Source organism: Mytilus californianus, unplaced genomic scaffold (genome assembly GCF_021869535.1).
Source record: "Mytilus californianus isolate M0D057914Y unplaced genomic scaffold, xbMytCali1.0.p SCAF_4, whole genome shotgun sequence".
NCBI lineage: Eukaryota > Metazoa > Mollusca > Bivalvia > Mytilida > Mytilidae > Mytilus > Mytilus californianus.
Window position 1 is genome coordinate 110,603,335 of NW_026262690.1, and position 22,219 is coordinate 110,625,553.

Below are 22,219 nucleotides of genomic sequence, written 5' to 3' on the forward strand. Positions count from 1 at the left end.
GGTAATTTTCATTTGATTGATAAATCGTTGGTAATTTAACGTCTAGTGTCAAATAGTTTTATACCTTTTTCAGCGACTAGCATGACTAGAATCATAAACTTGAAGCTGATTACCCTTTTGATGCTTTTTTGTGATCAAACAACATTTAAATTGTGTATCAGGATCGATGTAATAAATGCAATCAACAACACCTGAAATCGATTACACTATTGATAACATCTGTCGTATAGTTCTTTCCATCGTGTTTTTTTGGATTTAATTACTGCACTCGTCTATTCAGCTATTGTAAGTACGGGTTATGTTGACATTTTTATCAAATTAACGTTTCATACTTTATTAACCGTACAATAGAAACGTTGAAATTTCTAGTTAATAGCTTGTCTTACGAGGGTGCATGCACGAAGTCTTACATTCTTTAGAGCATGGGGGTTCTGAGTAATCTCATAGTATTTCATTTCAATATGGATGGACCAAACTTCCATTAAGTAATCGAATGGTGTTACGTCAGTTGTCAATATCTGTTATGAGGGTGTGGATGGGGTTTACAGAATAGAGAATATTGGGGTGAAAGCCCAGAATAGAGGGCAAACAATAAAGAATAGACAAAAATAGACACACAAAAATAAAGTATAGAAGATAATGGGGTGCTAAAATAAAGAATAGAGAAAATGGTATGAAAATTAAAATAAAAAATAAAGAAATGAAGGACATATCAAAACCCTCGTATATTAACTGAGACTTAAATCTCAAATATAGATTCCTCGTAACCACAGGCACTTGTCTCTATTTTTTTTTTACCTATATACGTGCTATATTAAAGCAAAAAAGCGGCTAAAAAAAATCAGAGACGAGAGTAGTGCTTGTGCTCGTAGCAATATAATAAAAACAAACTCGTGTCGACTATAGATCTCGGGTATAAATGTTTATAGACTACCGCGTAACACTATAATAAAAAAACTCATATCGTCTCTAGATCTCGGGTAATGCTGATACTTGTAACATCTGTGTAGCAAATGTGCCCTGTAGAACATGTTAATGAACCATGTTAATTATTCGAACGTAACAAGCAAGAAGAGAAAAATGTAGAATGGGTAACATATGTTGTCAACATAGCTTGCATTTATGCATGGGCAAAGATTTGCATATTTCTAATAAAAAGGAAATGTACATATCTTCAAGATCAGATGATCTAGCGTGTTGTGTCCGGATTCATGGTTATTAAAATGTTTAATTCATTGCTTAATGCGGAAATCAATTTCACTCAAATAATAATGAGGATAGCGAACAACACGCAATCATAAATATATTAAATTTAAGTTCACTAGAAATGAAAAGTTTATACTTGACATCAGTTTTGTGTAGCTACAAACAATCTCGTTTCTGTTTTTGTTTCGTGTTCAGTTGTATTTTAATAATAATGCTTATTATGTTTGACAAAGTACATCATTCAAAACATAGAATAAAAAAGTCCAAACCAAATATATATTTGGTGAATCCGGCGCTCTGGGGTGGTATAGAGAGAAACCTTTTCTGGATTAATTTTCAAAGCGAACTCAAGCATTATGTTTGATTTGATAGGAGCTCATGGTTAAAGAAGTTCTAAATCGTTCTGCAATTAATTCCAAAATAATGAAAAGTTTAAAGTGCATAGGTGTTTATGTATTTAATGACGTACAGATACATCCTCAGTTAGGAACACATGAAATATGGTTTAGGTTACAATTACCGATTAAATAGCATGGTCACAGCCTTTTTATGAAGATCACTGTGATTAAGATATATTAGATTTCCAATAAGTACTGTCATCAATTACTTTTAAATAGCTTGTTATCCAATTATATGACAGCAAAAAATCACTTTTCATATTTACACAATAATACAATTGATCGTGGAATGAAGTTGAGCAAAATGATTTTAAATATCTACGCTTTGAATTGTGAAGATATTTAGCCTGTTCTGAGATCGAGAGGAAGTCGAGATAAGTTATCTTCTAGCGACCACTTTCTATTGACTTGTGAGTTATTGAGGTACTCCCCATTTCTATTATCATAATCTGAAGGTCTGCAGATAGTTAATTTGTAGGAAACTGTTGAACATAAAGCTGGAATTTACGTTTGATCATTGAAATTTTAGAGTTAGAAAGTTAATTCAAGCATATGCTAAAGGTGAGTTTTGTTATTTTATAATTAGTAAGTTTTGATAAACAGGTGTCATTCTCTGACAGACTGAAGATGTTACGTGGGAATTCATCCAACAAAAACTTCTGCAAAACATATAGGGAGCGTTTAGTTTATAAAAAGAAGAATGTATTAAAATTAATATACAAAATTTGATCATCTTTTATGCTCGTTCTGAGAATGTAGAAATAGTTGCCACCGGACTTAAAGCAACCAACAATTGATCAATCAATCAATGTTCATGTGGAGTATATCTTAAGTTGCAAGTAATCTAAGAACAAATATATTGTTAAAAAAATCAACATGTAATTCTAAACCTGCAGATAGTGGGTGTTTATTATTAAAGTGTGTTAAGCTCTAAATGAGGGTGTGGATGGGCGTTTGCAGAATAGAGAATAATGGGCAAAAATTATAAAGAATAGAGAAAAATGGACCATAAATATAAAGAATAGAGAATAATGAGGTGCTTAAATATAAAGACTAGAGAATAATGAGTAAAAAGTTTAAAGAATAGAGAAAAATGGCCTAAAAAAATAAAAAAATACAGAAAGGAAGGACCCCTATCCAGACCCTCCTATAAATAGCGCTAACGTGGTGGCATTAATATTTTTTCCATTGTTTCTCATTAGTATGAACAAACCGAATTAAAAGGATGAAAGGAAAGTTCATCACACTAAATTATAATTTGTTTATACAAGCTTATACTGCAAAGAAAAAACCCACATCAAAATGCACTCTTATCTGAGCGGGGCTCTGGGACAATCGTAATGGCTCTCTTCGATAGAATAAATTCACAAAGACCTGTCTCCAGGACATTTCATTTTAATACTACTGGTTATCATGCCACCCCTGTAAATGTCTTGTCAATTGCTTGGGACAGATGTATATGTCATCTAGTTCAAAATAATCAGATTGCATTCATAAGAAGGGATATAAGTGCTATATAAACAGTAATTCTGATCCATTAGATAAATTTAACATCAATATATGGATGTTCAAACTATTCAACTTCTATTGGTTAGGTCACATTAAATAAAGTTTAAATACATCAATGTGGATGTTCTTCTTTTGTAAGGTCAAAGTTGATGGATAGTTCCTTATAATAAATATTCTGACAAATTGCTACAGAAATGATACAAAGATTTGAATTGAGGTTAATGGGACAATAACTATATAAAGCTGTTCGATATTCTTCATATTAAAATCAGAGGTAAATTAGATTTATTTTGCCATTAAGCTGTAGTGTATTGATGTTTCATTCATTGAGAGCAAAATTTGAGAGACGTAATGTAATTTTAACCTTATTTATATTCCCATCCGATGTAAAACGATCTTGGATGCAGGGAGTATTCTACATACAAAACGTCACATTGTCAAGTAACTTAATACAACTCAGTGTGGCGCACCATCGGACGGAATTTTAAAAAACATTTTATTACATTTATTATTATCATAGGACTGTTTCAAATATAGGTAAGAGTTGAAGATTTTTGTTGTTTTTTTTTCAATTTTTTTTGCCATGCCATTTGTTTAAAGACGGGATTAAGGTTCTACATCTTTTGGAGTTTTTATAGCAGATCTTAGAAGCAAATAAAAAAATTCCAACAACGGAGACATTGTGAGACAGTCTATGATAATTTACAAAAATAAAAGGGTTAAACATTTTTGTTTCAAAAACCGCATATTCTCACTTGAAATTATCGTTTAAAACCACTTATCAGAAGAAACTACTGGGGATGATCTAATTTTCTTAAATTTGGGTGGGAAAAAATCTAAAGAGTTTTGTTTGGACGCACGGATCCTCGTTGAAGAACCATCTCTATAAAAAATCCTATACTTGTATGGGCTCTTTGAAGAAGCTTGAATAACATTCTAACTTCAAACTAACTGGCGAATCTGAAACACATTCGAGCAATTTAGATCGGTTATCATTACACTTTGAAGCTTGATCTATAATATACTTAATCATAATTTTCAATTTTCGGTGTAAGAGACGTGTCGTTACCGTCAATGATCCCTGTGTAATTAACCAAAGAATATTAACATTTAGGCGTCAAGCTATAAATCGAATTTCTCTTTACTCATGTAAATAACAAATCGTCAAATTCTCTTCAATAACAAAGTTAATAGTTGAACAGATACTTACTAATATTTTGATTTCAGATCAGTAAACCATCAATAGAAGTGTTGAAATTAACACCAAAGTAAAATCTGGACGTTTACAATTGTTATTTACACATAGTTTTGTTGTTATATGTGTGCTTTTGGAAGACACTCTAATTAAAACATAATTCTATGATATGAAAGTAGAGAAATTAAGTAACGTGTTTTGTAGAGATTACCTGTATCTGATCGAGTTAGATGTTTGTATTGTCCCTGAGGTATAGATCTCTACATTGAACAAGCAGGTGTACCGGAGTTATATTACTTTAGATTACAGAAAATATTTGTGTTTTGAGCATTTTTCAATTTAAATTACGTCATTGTGCACGTGTAGGTTTATTCTTCTATATTCAGAGGTTATAAGAAGAGTCTCGGAGAACAAAGGTGCACGTGTAGGTTTCTTTACTTTTATTCAGAGGTTATAAGAGGCGCGGAAAACAAAGACAATTCGCAAAGGAGAACGATCTTATGATGTAAGGCGAAGTAAGTAGTAATTTTTATCTTATAAAAAGGGGGTACTTTCAATTTAGTTTCGAGATGAATGAGATATTGGAAAGAGGCCAAGACAAATTGCGCAAATAATTCCATATAAATATATGTTGCAAATAAAAAGAAAAAAAGTATAATATATTAGTCAAATTTGAAAGTTTTAGCTGTAATAATATATATCTTCCTTCATAGATCTTTATAGCTATTCGCTCTATTTTTCAGAGAAGACAGAGAAGAAAAATCATAAAAAAATCAAATTAAATTGGTGTTAGACATTATAACCCCTACATTTACTAAAAGTACTTGTTTTCCGGTAGATATAGATTTCATTCAAAAAGTTTTACTTTGGTGAAAGTTGTGAATTAGTGAAATTTATATATTATTTATATTAATATTATAAGTATACTTAATTCTAAAGAAAGTGATGCATACCAGTGATATCAAATCAAATCAAAATGTTTTGAAGATTTCCACCAATTTTAATTGTATTTGAGTTTTTTGCAATTTGTGTAAACATAATAGTTACTATTCATTTGGACGATTAAATATATACATCTACATGATCGAAACATTATTTAAAATCTGCTTGAGGTTCATAAAAAATCTAACAACTTATCTTCTTAATAAATCAGAAAAAAAACCAGATGAGAATCAGCTCTCTCAGGCCCGTGACGACGGATTAATGCATTAAATTTTTTATTTTACATTTACGTATTTGTTATTTATTTGAACTTAAAGGACACATTAAAGATCAAAAGACGCTGATAAAGTACTGACGTAAAAACTTGTAAAAGTCAACACATTCAACAATTTTATCTTGAAAACCTATCAGATCGACACAGGTTAAAACCAGTACTTGGACGTTATAGTGGACATAACAACAAAACTATGTACATATCATCACCGAATTATGTAGATAAAGCCATTACCTTTGTGATTTATTAATTAACAAGCTATAATATTCCTCCTGGACAGTTGGTCAAAATAATGAATAGACTTGTTTGTTTTTGTTGACATTCAGTGCAATTGTATTGCTTTGATTTACCAGGGGGGTTAAACGGGTACGCAAGTCGAGTGGAGTTAGCCTGAAAATATAGAGATTTATGATAGGATTTTCAAATTAAATGACAAAGATGAGAAATGTTTCTCTAAGGGTCAATATCAGTCTACTTGCATGTGGTCTATATTGATATAAACTTCCCGCACTTTTGTCTTGAATACAAAATCAAAGCGTATGGTGTAAGAATTTAAACGAAATAAGAGCAAGTACTATGGAAGACAAGTGTACACAAACAAATCAAATATCAAACAGCGATTATGGTTCCAAAGGGGAAAATACATGTAGTCCTGATTCATTGTACATGTAGATATTACTTAGATTATTGAGAGAAATGTTTTATCTTTATCATGATTATAGAGGGTCTGGATGGGGGTCCTTCACTTCTGTATTCTTTAATTTTTAGGCCGTTTTTCTCTATTCTTTATACTTTTTGCCCATTATTCTCTATTCGTTATACTTTAGCACCTCATCATTCTCTAGTCTTCATTTTTTTTTGTACATGTTTCTCTATTCTTTATATTTTTGCCCATTCTTCTCTCTTCTTCCCCATCCCCACCATTATTAATTATAGAGAAAAACTTGTTTGTCGTATTCACATATAAGAATGCTTGAAGGCGAATATGATACCGTCAAGAAGAAGAGCAGCAATGAAAGCTCCGTTTCTTTGATAAATTTGTTGTTTTTAGATAGACATTCATTCCATTGTGCATTCTTTCCCAACCAATAACACAATTTCAATTTCAGTTCTTCCATATTGATCGACAATCACAATAACGAATACTTAACATGTGTGCTTTTATGTTTAGAATAATTGTACATTTTACAGAACATGAAATTGAATTACATTTTCATTTGAATCCGCATATTACTTTCACTGTTTGTTTAGAGTGCAACAAAATAAGATAAAACCAATAAAGATCTCTCTGGGAATCCTTTGTCTGTCCCGCACATTTCAAATATGAATGATAAAAGGAAATTCTGGAGTGCGTAAATTAATAGAATGTGTTCTAATATCCCAATATTGCTAGTTTTGATATTTTATACAACTTTTATACAAAAACCTTTTTTGAACAAATGAATGAATGAATTTAACATTTCTGGAATTCTTTTGTATGACTATACTGTAGAGTAAGATATCAAAGACCCCAGCATGTCAAAATGTGCCATTGTAATTGAAATCCCCTTTTTTGTGAAACTATGTTTTTCCCCTCCTCACGTCACATTTTTCACAATTTTTTTTTATTGCAAACAAACATTAAAAATCATAAATGAAACTGACTAACTGCTGAAATATTCGACTACAAAAGCTTCTTTTTTTTTTTACAAAAAATGGTTGTTCACACCATCGTCCTTTAGTCTTAACAGATTATTATCTCATTAGCTATACTTCCTTATCTCCTTATCATGTTTTATATCTTTAACAAAAAAATATTGAGATATTTGGATGGACTCTTTGCAATGCATGCGTAAACATGCTGTTTCTACCAATGATAAGGATATTATTCAAATGAGATGTCAGATTTGGCCATGGAAATAAGATTTTATATCTTTTATATGTATCTCCGTGTATCAATTTATCCAGAAAAAAATCTTAGTTAACTATAATTTGCTTTCTGTACATCGAAACTTGCATCTGAAGTACATATTAGCAGTGTAATTACCAATGGGTGTCGTATTGAATACTTCTATTGACAATAATATTGATCTTATTTTAGAATTTGATAGATAAAGTGGCATCCTTATATCAATGGTCTGTCAGATACGAACCGTTTTATTTTATAACCGAGAAATAAGTTTGATTAATTCTGTACCATATTACAGAGCCATTAATCAAAAGTAGGTGAAACAAAACCTGTACTCGCTTGATACCAAAAATCAATTGAATTACGCGTTGAAAAATGCAATTTTGAGTAATTTGTGGTTGTTATTTTTAGGTATATGGAGCTGAGATATAGAAGATGAAATCTGACACTGTTAAGATGTAATGAACAGACATACTGTAAACAAATCACTACACGATTATATTGTAAACTTCCATGTGTGTTAGACACGCGCATCAGCACGGTCGAGAATAATGAGTCGGCGTGCCAGTTTGTATGCTAAACAAAATCCAACCAAACCTCGACCTAAAGTTAGATTTTCCGATGAATTAGTCTTCTTGGATAATATAAAGGAAAATGATATTCCAGCACTTGGATCAATGTTACGGAGAGCAAGTCTTCAAGTTGATATTAGTGGAATAAATGATGCAGGTCAGTACAAAAAAAAAGCAAGAAATTCTGATTTAGGTAAGCACACTGGGCTTTTTCATGAAAGGAAAACCAGCAAGTAAATTCTGATTTAGGTAAGCACGCTGGGCTTTGTCGAGAAAGGAAACCAGCAAGTAAATTTTGATTTAGATAAGCACACTGGGCTTTGTCGAGAAAAGGAAACCAGTAAGTAAATTCTGATTTAGATAAACACACTGGGCTTTGTCGAGAAAAGGAAACCAACAAGTACATTCTGATTTAGGTAGGTACGCTTGGCTTTATCATGAAAGGGAAACCAGCAAGTAAATTTTGATTAGGTAAGTAGACTGGGCTTTATCGAGAAAGGGAAACCAGCAAGTGGATTCTGTTATAAGAAAGTACGCTGGGCTTTGTCATGAAAGGGAAACCAACAAGTAAATTTTGATTAAGGTAAGTACACTGCATTGGTTTTGTCTTGTAAGGAAACCAGCAAGAAAATTCTGATTAAGGTAAGTATACTGTACTTTTGTCATGAAAAGAAAACCAGCAAATAAATTATGATGTACCGGTAGGTAAGAACACTGGGGTTTTTCATGAAGGGCAAAACTACCAATAAGCTATGACGTACTGGTGGGTACGAATGCTGGGTTTGTCATAAAAACTACAAGAAAATTCAGACGTACCGATTAGTAAGAACGCGGGGGGTTGTTTATTTAATGCAAAACTACAATTATATTCTATTGTACCGGTAGGAAAGAACACTAGGGTGTGTTCATGAAAAGTACATGGGTCTTTTGTCTTTATATTAGTTGTTTGTTGTGCCTTGTTCCGATCCCACGAGTCAAACCATTTCCAACTGATTTTTACAGTTTGTTCTTATGTTGTGTTGTTACAAGTAGTTACTATCCCAGATTAGGGATATTTCTGCTCACAAACATGTTTAACCCTGCATAATTCTATGTGTGCCTGTCCTCAGTCAGGAGCCTGTAATTCAGTGGTTATCTTTGTTTGTTGTCTTCATATTTTGTTTTGTTTTATGGTATAGTTGACAACGGATATCTAAGACGTCATTCAGTGGACAGATATCTAACACGTCATTCAGCTATCCGATATCTCACACGCTAGTTAGTAAACAGATATCTCACACGTCATTCACCAGTAATATCTTCTACGCTATTCAGTTAACATGTATCTCAAACGCCATTCAGTAAACAGATATCTCACACGTCATTCAGCAGACATGTATCTAACTTTTTATTCAAAAAACATAGGTATTTTCCATGTCTGTCAACAAACACGGATCGCTCACATGTCATTCAGTGGACAGATATATTATTACATGTCATTCAGAGGCCATGTATCACACACGTCATTCAGTAGTCAAATATCTCATGCAGATGGAAGAGTAAACAGTTGTCTGACCATGATTTGCAAATGATATTAACCCACATACCCAAAACAAAAATCAGAGGTATCATTTTTGAAACAGTTGACGGATATATAGATACATATTTAAAGAACGATATTTCACACACGAAATATAAATGACACACGATGTTCATCGAACGCCCCCCTTTTTTACCCCAATCCTTATTACTAGTATCTCCCGCGTTGGTTATGTAGTTGATGCATTATCAAAACTGTGGAAAATCGGTTCATAGTTGATATGAGTTTGAAATGATTTTGTTATGATTTTTAAGGTTTAACGCCATTGCATCAAGCAGTTCTAGATGGAAACTTAATGGCAGTAAGATTACTAGTAGAACACGGTGCAAACATCAACAAACAAGACGACGATTACTGGACCCCTTTGCATGCCGCATGTGCAGAGGGACATGCCGAAATAGCTCAGTAAGTAAGTTTTGATTTTACTACCTTTTCCTTTGCTGGAACTTTTAAGAATTATATTGGGGATAAACTAAAACTTTTGCCCAAATTTTTTTTTCTGTGTAGATAGTGCAAGACATCTTTGATGAAACGTTCTAAAATTCACTCTAATCTTTTGAAAAGATAATATTTGTACCAATGATTCCATTTTTAATTTCCATAGTGATTCAGAGCCCGAACTAAGATACAACTTAAGCTCCGACTTAACAGGGGACAGTGTGATCACGATCTATAACAAGTGGCGGATCAAGAATTGTTTAAAGGGGAGTGTAATTCCCGATAATTGTATAACGTGAAAACAATTTTGAACGATTTTTTAATAAACATTTATGTATATCGTGAAAAACATGAGATTCAAATAAAAATTGGTCGATCAAATGGGGGCGTACGCACCTTACCACAACCGACCTTGGATCTGCCACTGATAACAGAACTTGCACATTTCTCCTAGTAATGAACTTCTGATTATTCTCATCAGTGTAGGTCTTAAAATAATTCAAAACCAATGTAAACTATAAAATAAAAAATAAAGATGATTGTATATTAGGGTAAGCCTATTAGATGACATTTGAGCATGCTTAGTAAAGTACAGACACTCTCTCTCTCTCTCTCTCTCTCTCCCTCTCTCTCTCTCTCTCTCTCTCTCTCTCTCTCTCTCTATATATATATATATACATATATATGTGTGTGTGTGTACGAATAATGTATGTGACAAATGTATAATGTCAAAAATGACAAATTGTAGATATTAGAGTTGTCTTTCTTTGACCAGCTAGGGTAACATTTAATTATCCGGTGTGTTTGTCAAGTGATTAGATAAGATTTCACTGTTATAACATCTTATTTATGTATGTGCAGTGGAACTAAAAATTAAATATTACGGATCAGGTCATACGTTTGCCCGTGGTTTAGCATAAAATGCTGTGTTAGCTTTTGCCATTACTTGACGTCCGTCGTCGTCGTCGTAAACTTTTAAAAAAAATCATCTCCTTTGAAACTGCTGGGCCAAATGTTACAAAACTTTACCTGAATGTTCCTTACGGGAATCTAGCTTAAAAAGTTATATCAAGGGATTTGATCCGTCAACAAACATTGCTGCTTTTGCTTAAAATAGAACATAGGGCTAAAAATGCAGTTTTTGGCTTATGTCTCAAAAACTAAAACTGTCATGATGTAAAACTGATCAGCAGGCCAAACAAGGCTTCCTTCTATTGAATTTTTAGAAAAAAAGAACCATCAAGTTAACGTCCCTGAAATGTCAATTTTTAGCATTTCATTCTTGGCTTATATCTAAAAGCCAAAGCAGTAAGGGCAAAACTGACATATGATAAAAATGATCAACAGGTCAAGGTCTAACTCAGGGAATTTTCAGGAGTTATTGTTCCTGCTATGTCAGCTTTTATCAAATGTCGAATTATGTGCTAGTTGTGTACTTATTTTCTTTAAACGACATCCACGGTTAGATGCGTATTCTGATTAGAAATATACGGCAGAGTTCTTAAGTCATGATTTATTCTGCTTTGTATAATATAAATGAGATGGATAACTTTGATAAATTGGTTTTTTAATTATGTCTTTCATGTCCGTCAATTATGCGGTGTGCTAATCAATTTATTAAAAAGTCCAGGTCACTGAGGAGAGTGGATTCAACAACTGCATAATATGTACATACACAATGTATATAAATTCATGTCTTTCTTTATTATTTTGTGATTTATTATGTAATATTTATTTTGTTTTCATGTATGCTATCAACCCCATTGGGGTATAATAGTGCATTTTAAAAAAAAAATGGTATAATGAAACCAAGGTGAGAATTCTATACAGGCGTTTTAGCGTCGTCATAGCCTACATGGTCTTGTATATTTTAGAATTGTGCATCCTTCATAGCATATGTTGCAATTATATCCTAAGAAGATGCGTCCCATAGATAATAATATCATACTTACACCAGTCAAGTACAGATAACCTAGTTAAATTATATCTCTTTGAAGCTGAAACCGTTAAAATTTTGTTGATATGAAATAGCTGCGAGCAGTCATCAGTTTAATACAAAAATGTCTGGTTTGAAATGAAGCCAAATTATAACAAAATGGAATTTATGCGTTACAGTGTGTTTATAATGATATAAAGTTAATGCATTTTCCAGCACTATTTACACAACATACATATGGTTCAATCTGTACAACAGTTATCTGTGTTGGAGGGCCGACTCAGCCTATATGTACTCAACAACTGCAGTGATAGACCACTGCTTTGGCTTGAAAGTTCCATTTAGCTGGCACCATTTTTAACAGGAATTTTATGATAATTGCCTTAAGATTGACTGTGATACATGCCGTCTTCATTGAACTATCTGTGACTAAACATTATATACTACTCAAAATTAACAATGGATTGAAATTCATGGAAAATGTTTTAAGCTTAAAAACTAAAATAAAATGTATTTGGTTGATCAAAAAACGGTTAGTCTCTTTTATAAATGACTCTTAAATACACTTTATTTGGTTGATCTGAAATATCGCACCAGTATTTATTTATTCGATAACGCTTTCTAAAATGTCTATAATGAATACATAGTCCAAGAAAGGTGATGAAAAAGTCTCTTTGAATAGCGGTAGTTGAATTTTTGTTGAGAATATCACATTGAGTTTTAATGAAGATTTCAAAGGTCATTGAAGTACGAATCTGTCTTGGCTCCCCCCACCACCACAACCATCTCCATAATCACCTTTCTTCAAATGTCCTAAAGATTTTTTTTTTCTTCATTTTTATTTATTATTTGTACCATGTACGTGTGTATAATAATATTCTATGTGTTCAATGTGCCACCCACCTAACTTAGAGTAACATATCAATGTGCTAACCACTTAAAAGGAATATATCAATGTGCCACCAAGTTAAGAGGAAAATATCTTTGTGCAACCCGCTTAAGAGAAATATATCAATTTGTCACCCACATAAGAGGAATATCGCAATGTGCCACATACTTAAAAAGGAATATGTAAATGTGCCACCCATTTAAGAGTGATATATCAATGTGCCACTTACTTAAGAGTATTAAATCAATATAAAAGGAATATATCAATGTGCCACCAACTTAAGAGTAATATATCAATATGCTACCCATTTCAGAGTAATATATCAATGTGCCACCCACTTAAGAGTAATATATCAATGTGCCACTCATTTAAGAGTATTAGATATACATAAGAGGAATATATCAATGAACCACCCACTTAGGAGTAATATATCAATGTGCCAGCCACTTAAGAGCAATATATCAATGTGCCACCCACTTAAGAGTAAAATATCAATGTACCAGCCACTTAAGAGGAATATATCAATGTTCCACCCAATTAAGAGGAATATATCTATGTGCCACCCACTTAGGAGGAAAATATCTATGTGCCACCCGCTTAAGAGAAATATATCAATTTGTCACCCACTTAAGAGGAATATCTCAATGTTCCACCCACTTAAAAGAAATATTTAAATGTGCAAACCACTTAAGAGTAATATATCAATGTGCCACTCACTTAAGAGTATTAAATCAATATAAGAGGAATAAATCAATGTGCCACTCACTTAAGAGTTTTAAATCAATATAAGAGTAATAAATCAATGTGCCACCCACTTAAGAGTAATATATCAATGTGTCTTCCACTTAAGAGTACTAAATCAATGTGCCACCCACTTAAGAGTAATATATTAATGTACAACCCACTTAAGAGTAATAGATCAATGTGCCACCCACTTAAGAGTAATATATCAATGTGCCACCCACTTAAGAGTAATACATCAATGTGCCACCCACTTAAGAGTAATATATCAATGTGCCACCCACTTAAGAGTAATATATCAATGTGCAACCCACTTAAGAGAAATACATCAATGTGCCACCCACTTAAGAGTAATATATCAATGTGCTACCCACTTAAGAGAGATATATCAATGTGCCACCCACTTAACAGTAATATATCAATGTGCAACCCACTTTAGAGTAATATATCAATGTGCAACCCACTTAAGAGTAATACATCAATGTGCCACCCACTTAAAAGTAATATATCAATGTGCCACCCACTTAAGAGTAATACATCAATGTGCCTCCTACTTAAGAGTAATATATCAATGTGCCACCCCCTTAAGAGGAATATCTCAGTGTGCCACCCACTTAAAAGAAATATTTAAATGTGCCAACCACTTAAGAGTAATATATCAATGTGCCACTCGCTTAAGAGTATTAAATCAATATAAGAGGAATAAATCAATGTGCCACTCACTTAAGAGTTTTAAATCAATATAAGAGTAATAAATCAATGTGCCACCCACTTAAGAGTAATATGTCAATGTGTCATCAACTTAAGAGTAATAAATCAATGTGCCACCCACGTAAGAGTAATATATCAATGTACCATCCACTTAAGAGTAATATATCAATGTGCCACCCACTTAAGAGTAATATATCAATGTGCAACCCACTTAAGAGAAATACATCAATGTGCAACCCACTTAAGAGTAATATATCAATGTGCTAACCACTTAAGAGAGATATATCAATGTGCCACCCACTTAAGAGTAATATATCAATGTGCAACCCACTTTAGAGTAATATATCAATGTGCCACCCACTTAAGAGTAATACATCAATGTGCCACCCACTTAAAAGTAATATATCAATGTTACACCCACTTAAGAGTAATACATCAATGTGCCTCTCACTTAAGAGTAATATATCAATGTGCCACCCACTTAAGAGTAATATATCAATGTGCAACCCACTTAAGAGTAATACATCAATGTGCCACCCACTTAAGAGTAATACATCAATGTGCCACCCACTAAAGAGTAATACATCAATGTGCCACCCACTTAAGAGTAATATATCAATGTGCCACCCACTTAAGAGTAATATATCAATGTACCATCCACTTAAGAGTAATACATCAATGTGCCACCCATTTAAGAGTAATACATCAATGTACCATCTACTTAAGAATAATATATCAATGTGCAACCCACTTAAGAGTAATACATCAATGTGTACTCAGGGAAACTCAAGGGTTATATATAAATGTGCCATTCGACTTTACATCGAAAATGTCATTCCTTTAAATCATCAAAAATGTTTGCATGGAATAAATTTATATGGATTTTAAAGTTGTTCTAAGGCAAGAAAATGAATTGAATACCAAATGATGTAAGAACGATAACTCTAATTATATTGTCTTGCTTGTCTGTCCAGTATTTACATAGTACGTAGTTAAATATTCCCTGTATGCTGTTCTTTTATTTCATAAAATGTTAACATGACCTAAGATACAGAAAACTGTATGAGATGTTGGTATGAGAGATCCTCTTGTATTTTATAAATATTTCTGCCAAATATTTAAGAATCTACTGATCTGTCGAAGGTGAACGTCTGTAGATGTCCTTTTTATTTCATATGCTTATATTTTTTGCTCTTGTCATACATATCACAGGTGCTTGAAACAGGATATTGATTCTGGAAACAGTTACAGTCATTCACCTTTTTCTGTGCGAGTCTTCACCATTAATTCTCATTCCACTATCCTATACTCGACTGGGGATCAGGAAGAATTAATAAGGTCATACATATAAATCATTAAATAATGTAATTGTGCTTAAACTAAGGTTGCATCTCCCTTGGGCAAAGTTGACCTTTAACTGTTTTAGCTGTTCTATTTAGGCCCACGGTGATCTTAATGCTATCAATGGTTTTATAGTCTTTGTTCATGGGTGTACCTCATTGTATACGCAGGTGGAGCGCCCACGAGGTCACAGAAGCTAACATTGTTGGGCTTACTTTGTAGTTTTAGCCCTGTATAACTCTCTTTATCAGACGCAGAATGTCAATCGTAGAAGTGTTACGTTTATTTAAGACGTATAGAATAGAATAGAATATTTTTATTTCCCAAATTACAGGGTCCATAACGGACATAAAAATCAGTTACAATTGATTAACATAATTGATAATCGTATATATATTATAAAAACATATTGATGTGACAGCATGGAAGAATTTATCATCCTTTACGACTGACAAAGTCTGATCAGCAAGGTATCCCATCTACATGGCATCATACATCGTGTACTGTGTTACTAACCTAGGTAAAGCCAACGAGGAAGACAAACACATATATATTTTATATAGCCTAGTTGGTCGAATGGTCTAGGTGGTTGGACATAGTGCAGGCCGTGGAGTTGCCACAATGCCAAAGAAGCATGGTTTCTAAAGAAAAGACAAAAATTTGCTACCACAATTTGATTTGAGACGAACTTTGCCTAATTTGTTACTATCCGATGGAGTATGTCAGTCGTAAAGTTGTCACATATTCCGACGTGTATATTAATATATGGTTATTGACAAAAGCACGTGTTGTGAGCTGCTGTGCGCAAGGAAATCATATAATTTGTTTTTATTATCAAGATCATTAGGAAACCACAAAGTAGATAAAATAATGAAAAACCTTTTTTTTCCCACAGAATATTACTGGACCATGGAGCCGATAGGACCATACTTACCGATGAAGGAGAGAGACCTTTAGATTTAGTAGATCCTTCGGATTTCGCTACTATACGTGTCATGCTGGACAATAACAAACAAGAGGAAGACTCGCAGACTAGTGAAGATGATCTAGACGATTGTAATTCATGACGTGAAATCACAGAAATCAAAGTATTGTCGGGCAATGAATGACAGTGAAACTTTCCTTGTTTCAAAATCCACAACGTACATGTATATCTCCGTTCATTTTATTCTAGACATAACAGATGTTTATGTGTCACAGTTTATTTCAACGGGTAAATGAGAAAAACAAGTTATGATTTATCATTTAGAATGTACATTTAAAAACATTTGAAATTAACATAAAGCTGTCCGGGTTCAAAAGTTTCAGATTGTTCATTTGCCTGCAGGAAAGTTGTGAAATTAAAAAGTATTCGTTCTTGGAATAGGATCTACATCATGGAAATCTGTTTCAAGACTTTAATCTATCTTATTGATGTTCAAACCCTGAAATTTCGATATTGTCTCCACAGCGAAAGTAGGAACGGGAAATTATGTTAAGTTTTTAATTAAGCTCAATTATCATCTTTTTTCAGTTTCTCAAAAATAGAAATATAACCAGGGGCGGATCCAGCCATTTTTTAAAGGGGGTTCCAACCCAGGATAAAGGGGGGTTCCAACCATACCTCCCAACTCAAAAGCATTGATCGTCAAAAAAAGGGGTGTTCCAACCCTCGGAACACCCCCTGGATCCGCCACTGATAACAGTTGATATTATGATTCAAAATTCATCACAAATATGACAAAATCAAGTTCTACATGGCAGTTGTTTTTCACTTGTTTAGTTGATTGATAGCGTTTTTAATTATGTCAGTTTTTATGGACTTCCCCTTTTTGAATTTGCCTTGCAGTCAGTATGTTTGTTATATTTTTTTATTACAGATGTTTACACTAGCTGTTTATAATTACATGGCGTTTTTCTGGGACTTAATAATTATCATTTTACCTCACGAATTAAACCATCACAACTTATTCATTTGATTGTGTACAAAGTGCATTAAAGTTGAGTTTATTGTCTGTAAGGTGGACCGTGAAATCGTTCACTGCTATCCAATATAAGGTACATAGAAATCGAACGTATTTGTTTGGGTGAAGAAACTTTTTTTTTACATTAGAGTTGTCTATCTTTTATCAGAAAAGGTACTTTAACGGAAGGCAGCAATTCTTTGTTATATTAAAATGTTTTCTATTTTGTTTTTTCAATGACCAGAATGGTTTTAGATGGGTACAGTAGTTTTATGCCTTGTTTAATTTCCACATTTTAATCGTTCATTTTTTTTTTTAGAACTTTACATATTTAATAGGCCATGTACGCCTATTAAATATTAATAAATATTGTAACTATTGTTATTTTATTATTTTTCTACACACTTATTTACATACACAATTTCCGTTTACCGTTCATTGAATCCTGCAATAACAATTACATGTATAAACAACAATATAATGATGACGTTTACATTTACATGAAAATAAAACAAAAAATACTAAACATACAACACTAAATGAACTTTAGAAAATTCAGTTTGACAACCAACGAGACAATACTTGACAGTGGTTGTCGTTGGTTGTTGTCGGTCCTTATTGATTTCTACGTTTAAATGTAGACGTTGATTTGTATGCCCCCACCGTAGGCAACTTTTTAATTAAATAAGTTTAATTCCGTCCGTCTTTCCGTCCTTCCGTTCGTCCCATTTTCGTTTCCGCAATCTAACTTAGGTTTGCCTCATGCAAATTTTATGAAACTCATACACAATGCTAAGAACCAAAAACTAGCAGACAGGGTTCGAATCTAGGCAGTGAGTCACTTACCTTTCTAGAGTTATGCCCATTTTAACTGGGAAAATTGTAAAGCTTGAACGGGGGCATTCGTGTCCTCAGACACATTCTTCTTTTATTTCTCTTAAATTATTGTTTCAAATTTTTTTATCATAGGGCCATTCATAACTTACTACAGTAACTACTTGGCTTTCAAATTTTTCGGTTTGATTGTAATCCAGAAAAGCGCTTCGGAGGCACCAACATTATAAGGTGTTACTTTCATTCACTATACGGTATCGGTTTTGATGATTGTTGCAGTACGGAAGCCCATTTAGGACCTTCCAAAAATATAATTTGAATTCGAAATCACGAATTTAAATCGTTATCACGTATTGTATAATTTGTTATAACAGATTAGATTTGTGATAAAGAATTGGTGGAAATCGTTATAACCGATTTTATAATTCGTAATTACGAATTAAATTCGTTATCACAATTTTTTGTAATTTGTGATAACGAATTAAAATCGTTATAACGAATTGTATAATTTAAAAATAGAAAATCGTAATTTCGAATTCAAATTATATTTTTGGAAGGTCCTGAAAGGGCTTCCGTAGTTGCAGACTGTACCATATTCTGTGTTTGTTTAGTTTGCATCCTTGTTCTTTGGTTTATGGGGAATGGTTGTCTCGTTAGCTATCATAACACATCACCACATGTTTATATTGTTAGCAGTATAAAGGCATACTTTTATAGAAAAAAAATATCGCTAATGTAAACGGGATTCTTCAATGTTAAGCTGGTTCTCGGCTGACTACTACACTTTGTTCGAGTGTAGCGTAATACAAGCGGATTCCAGTTTACTTCAATGTTTGGCACGTTCTCCACAAGGACGCTATTGGTTACGGGTTCCGAAGATCTATAGTAACAATCAAAACAAATTACAATTAAAACAGAGTTGCCATGCATATGTTATCGTTTCCCTGTAAGTATTGCAAACGATGAAAGCAACAGACTAAATAGTTTTGTTAAAAGGAGTTAAAGATGTTTCTATGCGAACAAATACCATTTCTGATCGGATTTTAAACAACTTGGTATCTATTGAGGCAGAATTGTCACAGGCTTATTTGTTTATTATGTTATATTTTTGTTGTGTCGCGTTTTCATTTTCATGATGATATAAACACAAGTATTACTTTTTGTTCATAAATTTGCTATATGTTTCAACCAAATTGAATTGTAAAAAATTATTATAGCTGTTCATATCAAGAGAAAACAAAAACGATTGATGATAAAACTATGACCAAATAAACAAATATACATTACACAAATCTGGGTCTTTAACACCTGGTTTTTCAAATTCAACAATAAATGCCTTCAAAATAAAATGTATAGCAAAAAAAAAAAAAAAAAAAGAAAGGTGACGAATACTTTTGGCCATGCGCTATAGGTCAGAGACATTCAAGAAATTAATAATAAACGATTTTTGTTTGTTTGTCAAAAAGACCACAACCCGACCAAAGAGCAGAAAACAGCCCAAGGCCACCAATGGGTCTTCAACACAGCGAGAAAATCCCGCACCCAGAGGCGGGCTTCAGCTGGCCCCTAAACAAAGATGTGTACTAGTTCAGAGAAAATGGACGTCACACTAAACTCCGAAACATATAAATAAACCAAAAAAAAAAAAAAAGATTTTTTTCTGATAGAAGGTGATTTGATAGAAAGTTACTAAAACGATAGTCAAACTGAATTAGTAATTGATTTTATGCGATGTTTCCCGAAGAATTTTCAATTTTAAGCAATTGTAACTGTCTTGGTTGACCAAGAGAATATTGGCACTTATGGTCAAGTAAACATTTGTATAGAAAGCACACAAAATTGGCGAATTGAAAATGGACTTCCATGATTTTAAGAACAAACTTAGAGTTGATCTTAAGTTTGTCTAAAAATTATCAAGTTGTCAATTTCAAATCCAATCTCTTAGGTAATTTTAAAGCAGTATTTTATTTATTCAAATTGCATGGTTTCAGATAAACCCGTATAAGGGTAATTCCATGCATGTTTTTTCCCTCTGTTACTAGTTACATTGGTCTTGTTGAAATGTCGTCTGACAAATCCACAGGCGCTTGGCTACAAGATTTCGATATTGTAATTGTCTTTTTTTGCACTAAAATTTCCATTTCTACTTTTATATAATTTTCCACATATTTATCTAAAATATTATATAAAAATAAAAGTTATGTTGTATGATTGTTGGTATTCCGAGTCCAAATGACGTGGATATAAGCGTTTATAGGTCACTTTACGACATTTAACAAAGAGCAAAACACATTTCGCATAGTCAGCTATAAAAGGCATTGACATGACAAATTATGAAACAACTGAAACGAGAAGACCTACATTTTTTTTTTAAAATAATAAACCGAAAAACAAATATGACAAACAGTAACCAACGACAACCACTAAATAACAGGTTCCGGACTTATTCAGGTAATTACAGAATTGGACGGGGTTAAATATGTTTATAAGCGCTCACAACTCCCTAACCTGGGACAGAATTGTAACCGCACAACATAAGAACAGACTGTAAAATCAGTTGGAAATGGCTTCACTCATCAGATTGACACGAAGCACAAAACAACTAATATAAATACTAAAAGACAAAAAGTACCGATCTACGAGAACTCGCAGTTATAGAAAGTTAGTTCAAAGCCATAAAAAAATAATAAATAAATCATGTTCTTTCAGACCTTGTGTTGAGTGAATTTATAACTCTGATTCAATCCCTCATCTTACTATCCAGACTAATATACATGTGACAAAATCGACTTGTATTTTAAATTAAACTTTCTAAGAATGGTTATAACCATGTTCGCAGAAAATTGATAAAAAAAATTAATTTCCCTCAATTATCTATATGTGGGCTGGCTCACAATTATGTTAAGACTGTTTTATACCAAGTCAGGAATATGACAGTTGTTTTCCAGTCGTTTGATGTGTTTGAGTTTTTGATTTTTTTAATTTTCCTTTGAGTTCGGTATTTTTGTTATTTTACTTTTTATACGACCGCAAAAAAATTTTTGTGATCGTATATTGGTATGACGTTGGCGTCGTCGTCGTCGTCGTCGTCGTCGTCGTTGTCGTCCGGCGTCGTCCGAAGACACATTGGTTTTCGCACTCTAACTTTAGTTTAAGTGAATGGATCTCTATGAAATTTTACAACAAGGTTCAATACCACAAAAGGAAGGTTGGGATTGATTTTGGGGGTTATGGTACCAACAGTAAAGGAATTAGGGGCCAAAAATAAGCATTTTTGTAACTTCCAGACATAACTTGTGTGTTAGTGTATGGATCTCTCTGACATTGTACCACAAGGTTCCATATCACAAAAGGAATGCTGGGATTGATTTTGGGGGTAATTGCCTCAAAATTTTAGGAGTTAGGGGCCAAAAAAGGGGCAAAAAACAAGCATTTTTCTAGTTTCATGACAATAACTTGTGTGTAAGTGTATGGATCTTTCTGAAATTGTACTACAAGGTTCCATATCACAAAGGGAAAGCTGGATGAGTTTGGGGGTAATTGCCGAAACGTTTAGGAATTGGGGGCCAAAAAGGGGCCAAAAATAAGCATTTTTTCTAGTTTCCAGACAATAACTTGTGTTCAAGTGTATGGATCTCTCTGAAATTGTACTGCAAGGTACCATACCACAAAGGGAAGGCTGGGATTGATGATGGGGGTAATTGTCTCAATATTTTAGGAATAAGGGGCCAAAAAGGGGCAAAAAACAAGCATTTTTCTAGTTTCAGGACGATAACTTGTGTGTAAGTGTATGGATCTTTCTGAAATTGTACTACAAGGTTCC

The 22,219-nt window shown here is 33.0% G+C and overlaps 1 protein-coding gene across 4 annotated transcripts; it reads left to right on the forward strand.

Moving 5' to 3' along the window:
• Positions 1-160: 160 nt before the first annotated feature.
• On the forward strand, positions 161-17,941 carry LOC127739133 (protein phosphatase 1 regulatory subunit 27-like). Of its 4 annotated transcripts, none has more exons than XM_052250721.1 (4): positions 161-285; positions 7,824-8,141; positions 9,818-9,968; positions 16,515-17,941. In XM_052250721.1, the coding sequence occupies exons 2-4, from the start codon at positions 7,964-7,966 to the stop codon at positions 16,684-16,686; spliced, it is 501 nt and encodes a 166-aa protein (XP_052106681.1). In that variant the 5' UTR covers positions 161-285; positions 7,824-7,963; the 3' UTR covers positions 16,687-17,941. The 4 variants fall into 4 exon arrangements, with proteins under 4 accessions (XP_052106681.1, XP_052106682.1, XP_052106684.1 ...); XM_052250722.1 differs by lacking the exon at positions 161-285 and adding an exon at positions 1,884-2,027; XM_052250724.1 differs by lacking the exon at positions 161-285 and adding an exon at positions 2,025-2,165.
• The last annotated feature ends 4,278 nt before the right edge of the window (positions 17,942-22,219 follow it).

Excerpts from the sequence above, each read along its gene's own strand:
- LOC127739133 (XM_052250721.1), top strand. The coding sequence starts at position 7,964 with ATGAGTCGGCGTGCCAGTTTGTATGCTAAACAAAATCCAACCAAACCT. Across the intron at positions 8,142-9,817 it reads TAGTGGAATAAATGATGCAG|GTTTAACGCCATTGCATCAA; the intron begins GTCAGTACAAAA and ends ATGATTTTTAAG. Across the intron at positions 9,969-16,514 it reads GGACATGCCGAAATAGCTCA|AATATTACTGGACCATGGAG; the intron begins GTAAGTAAGTTT and ends TTTTTCCCACAG.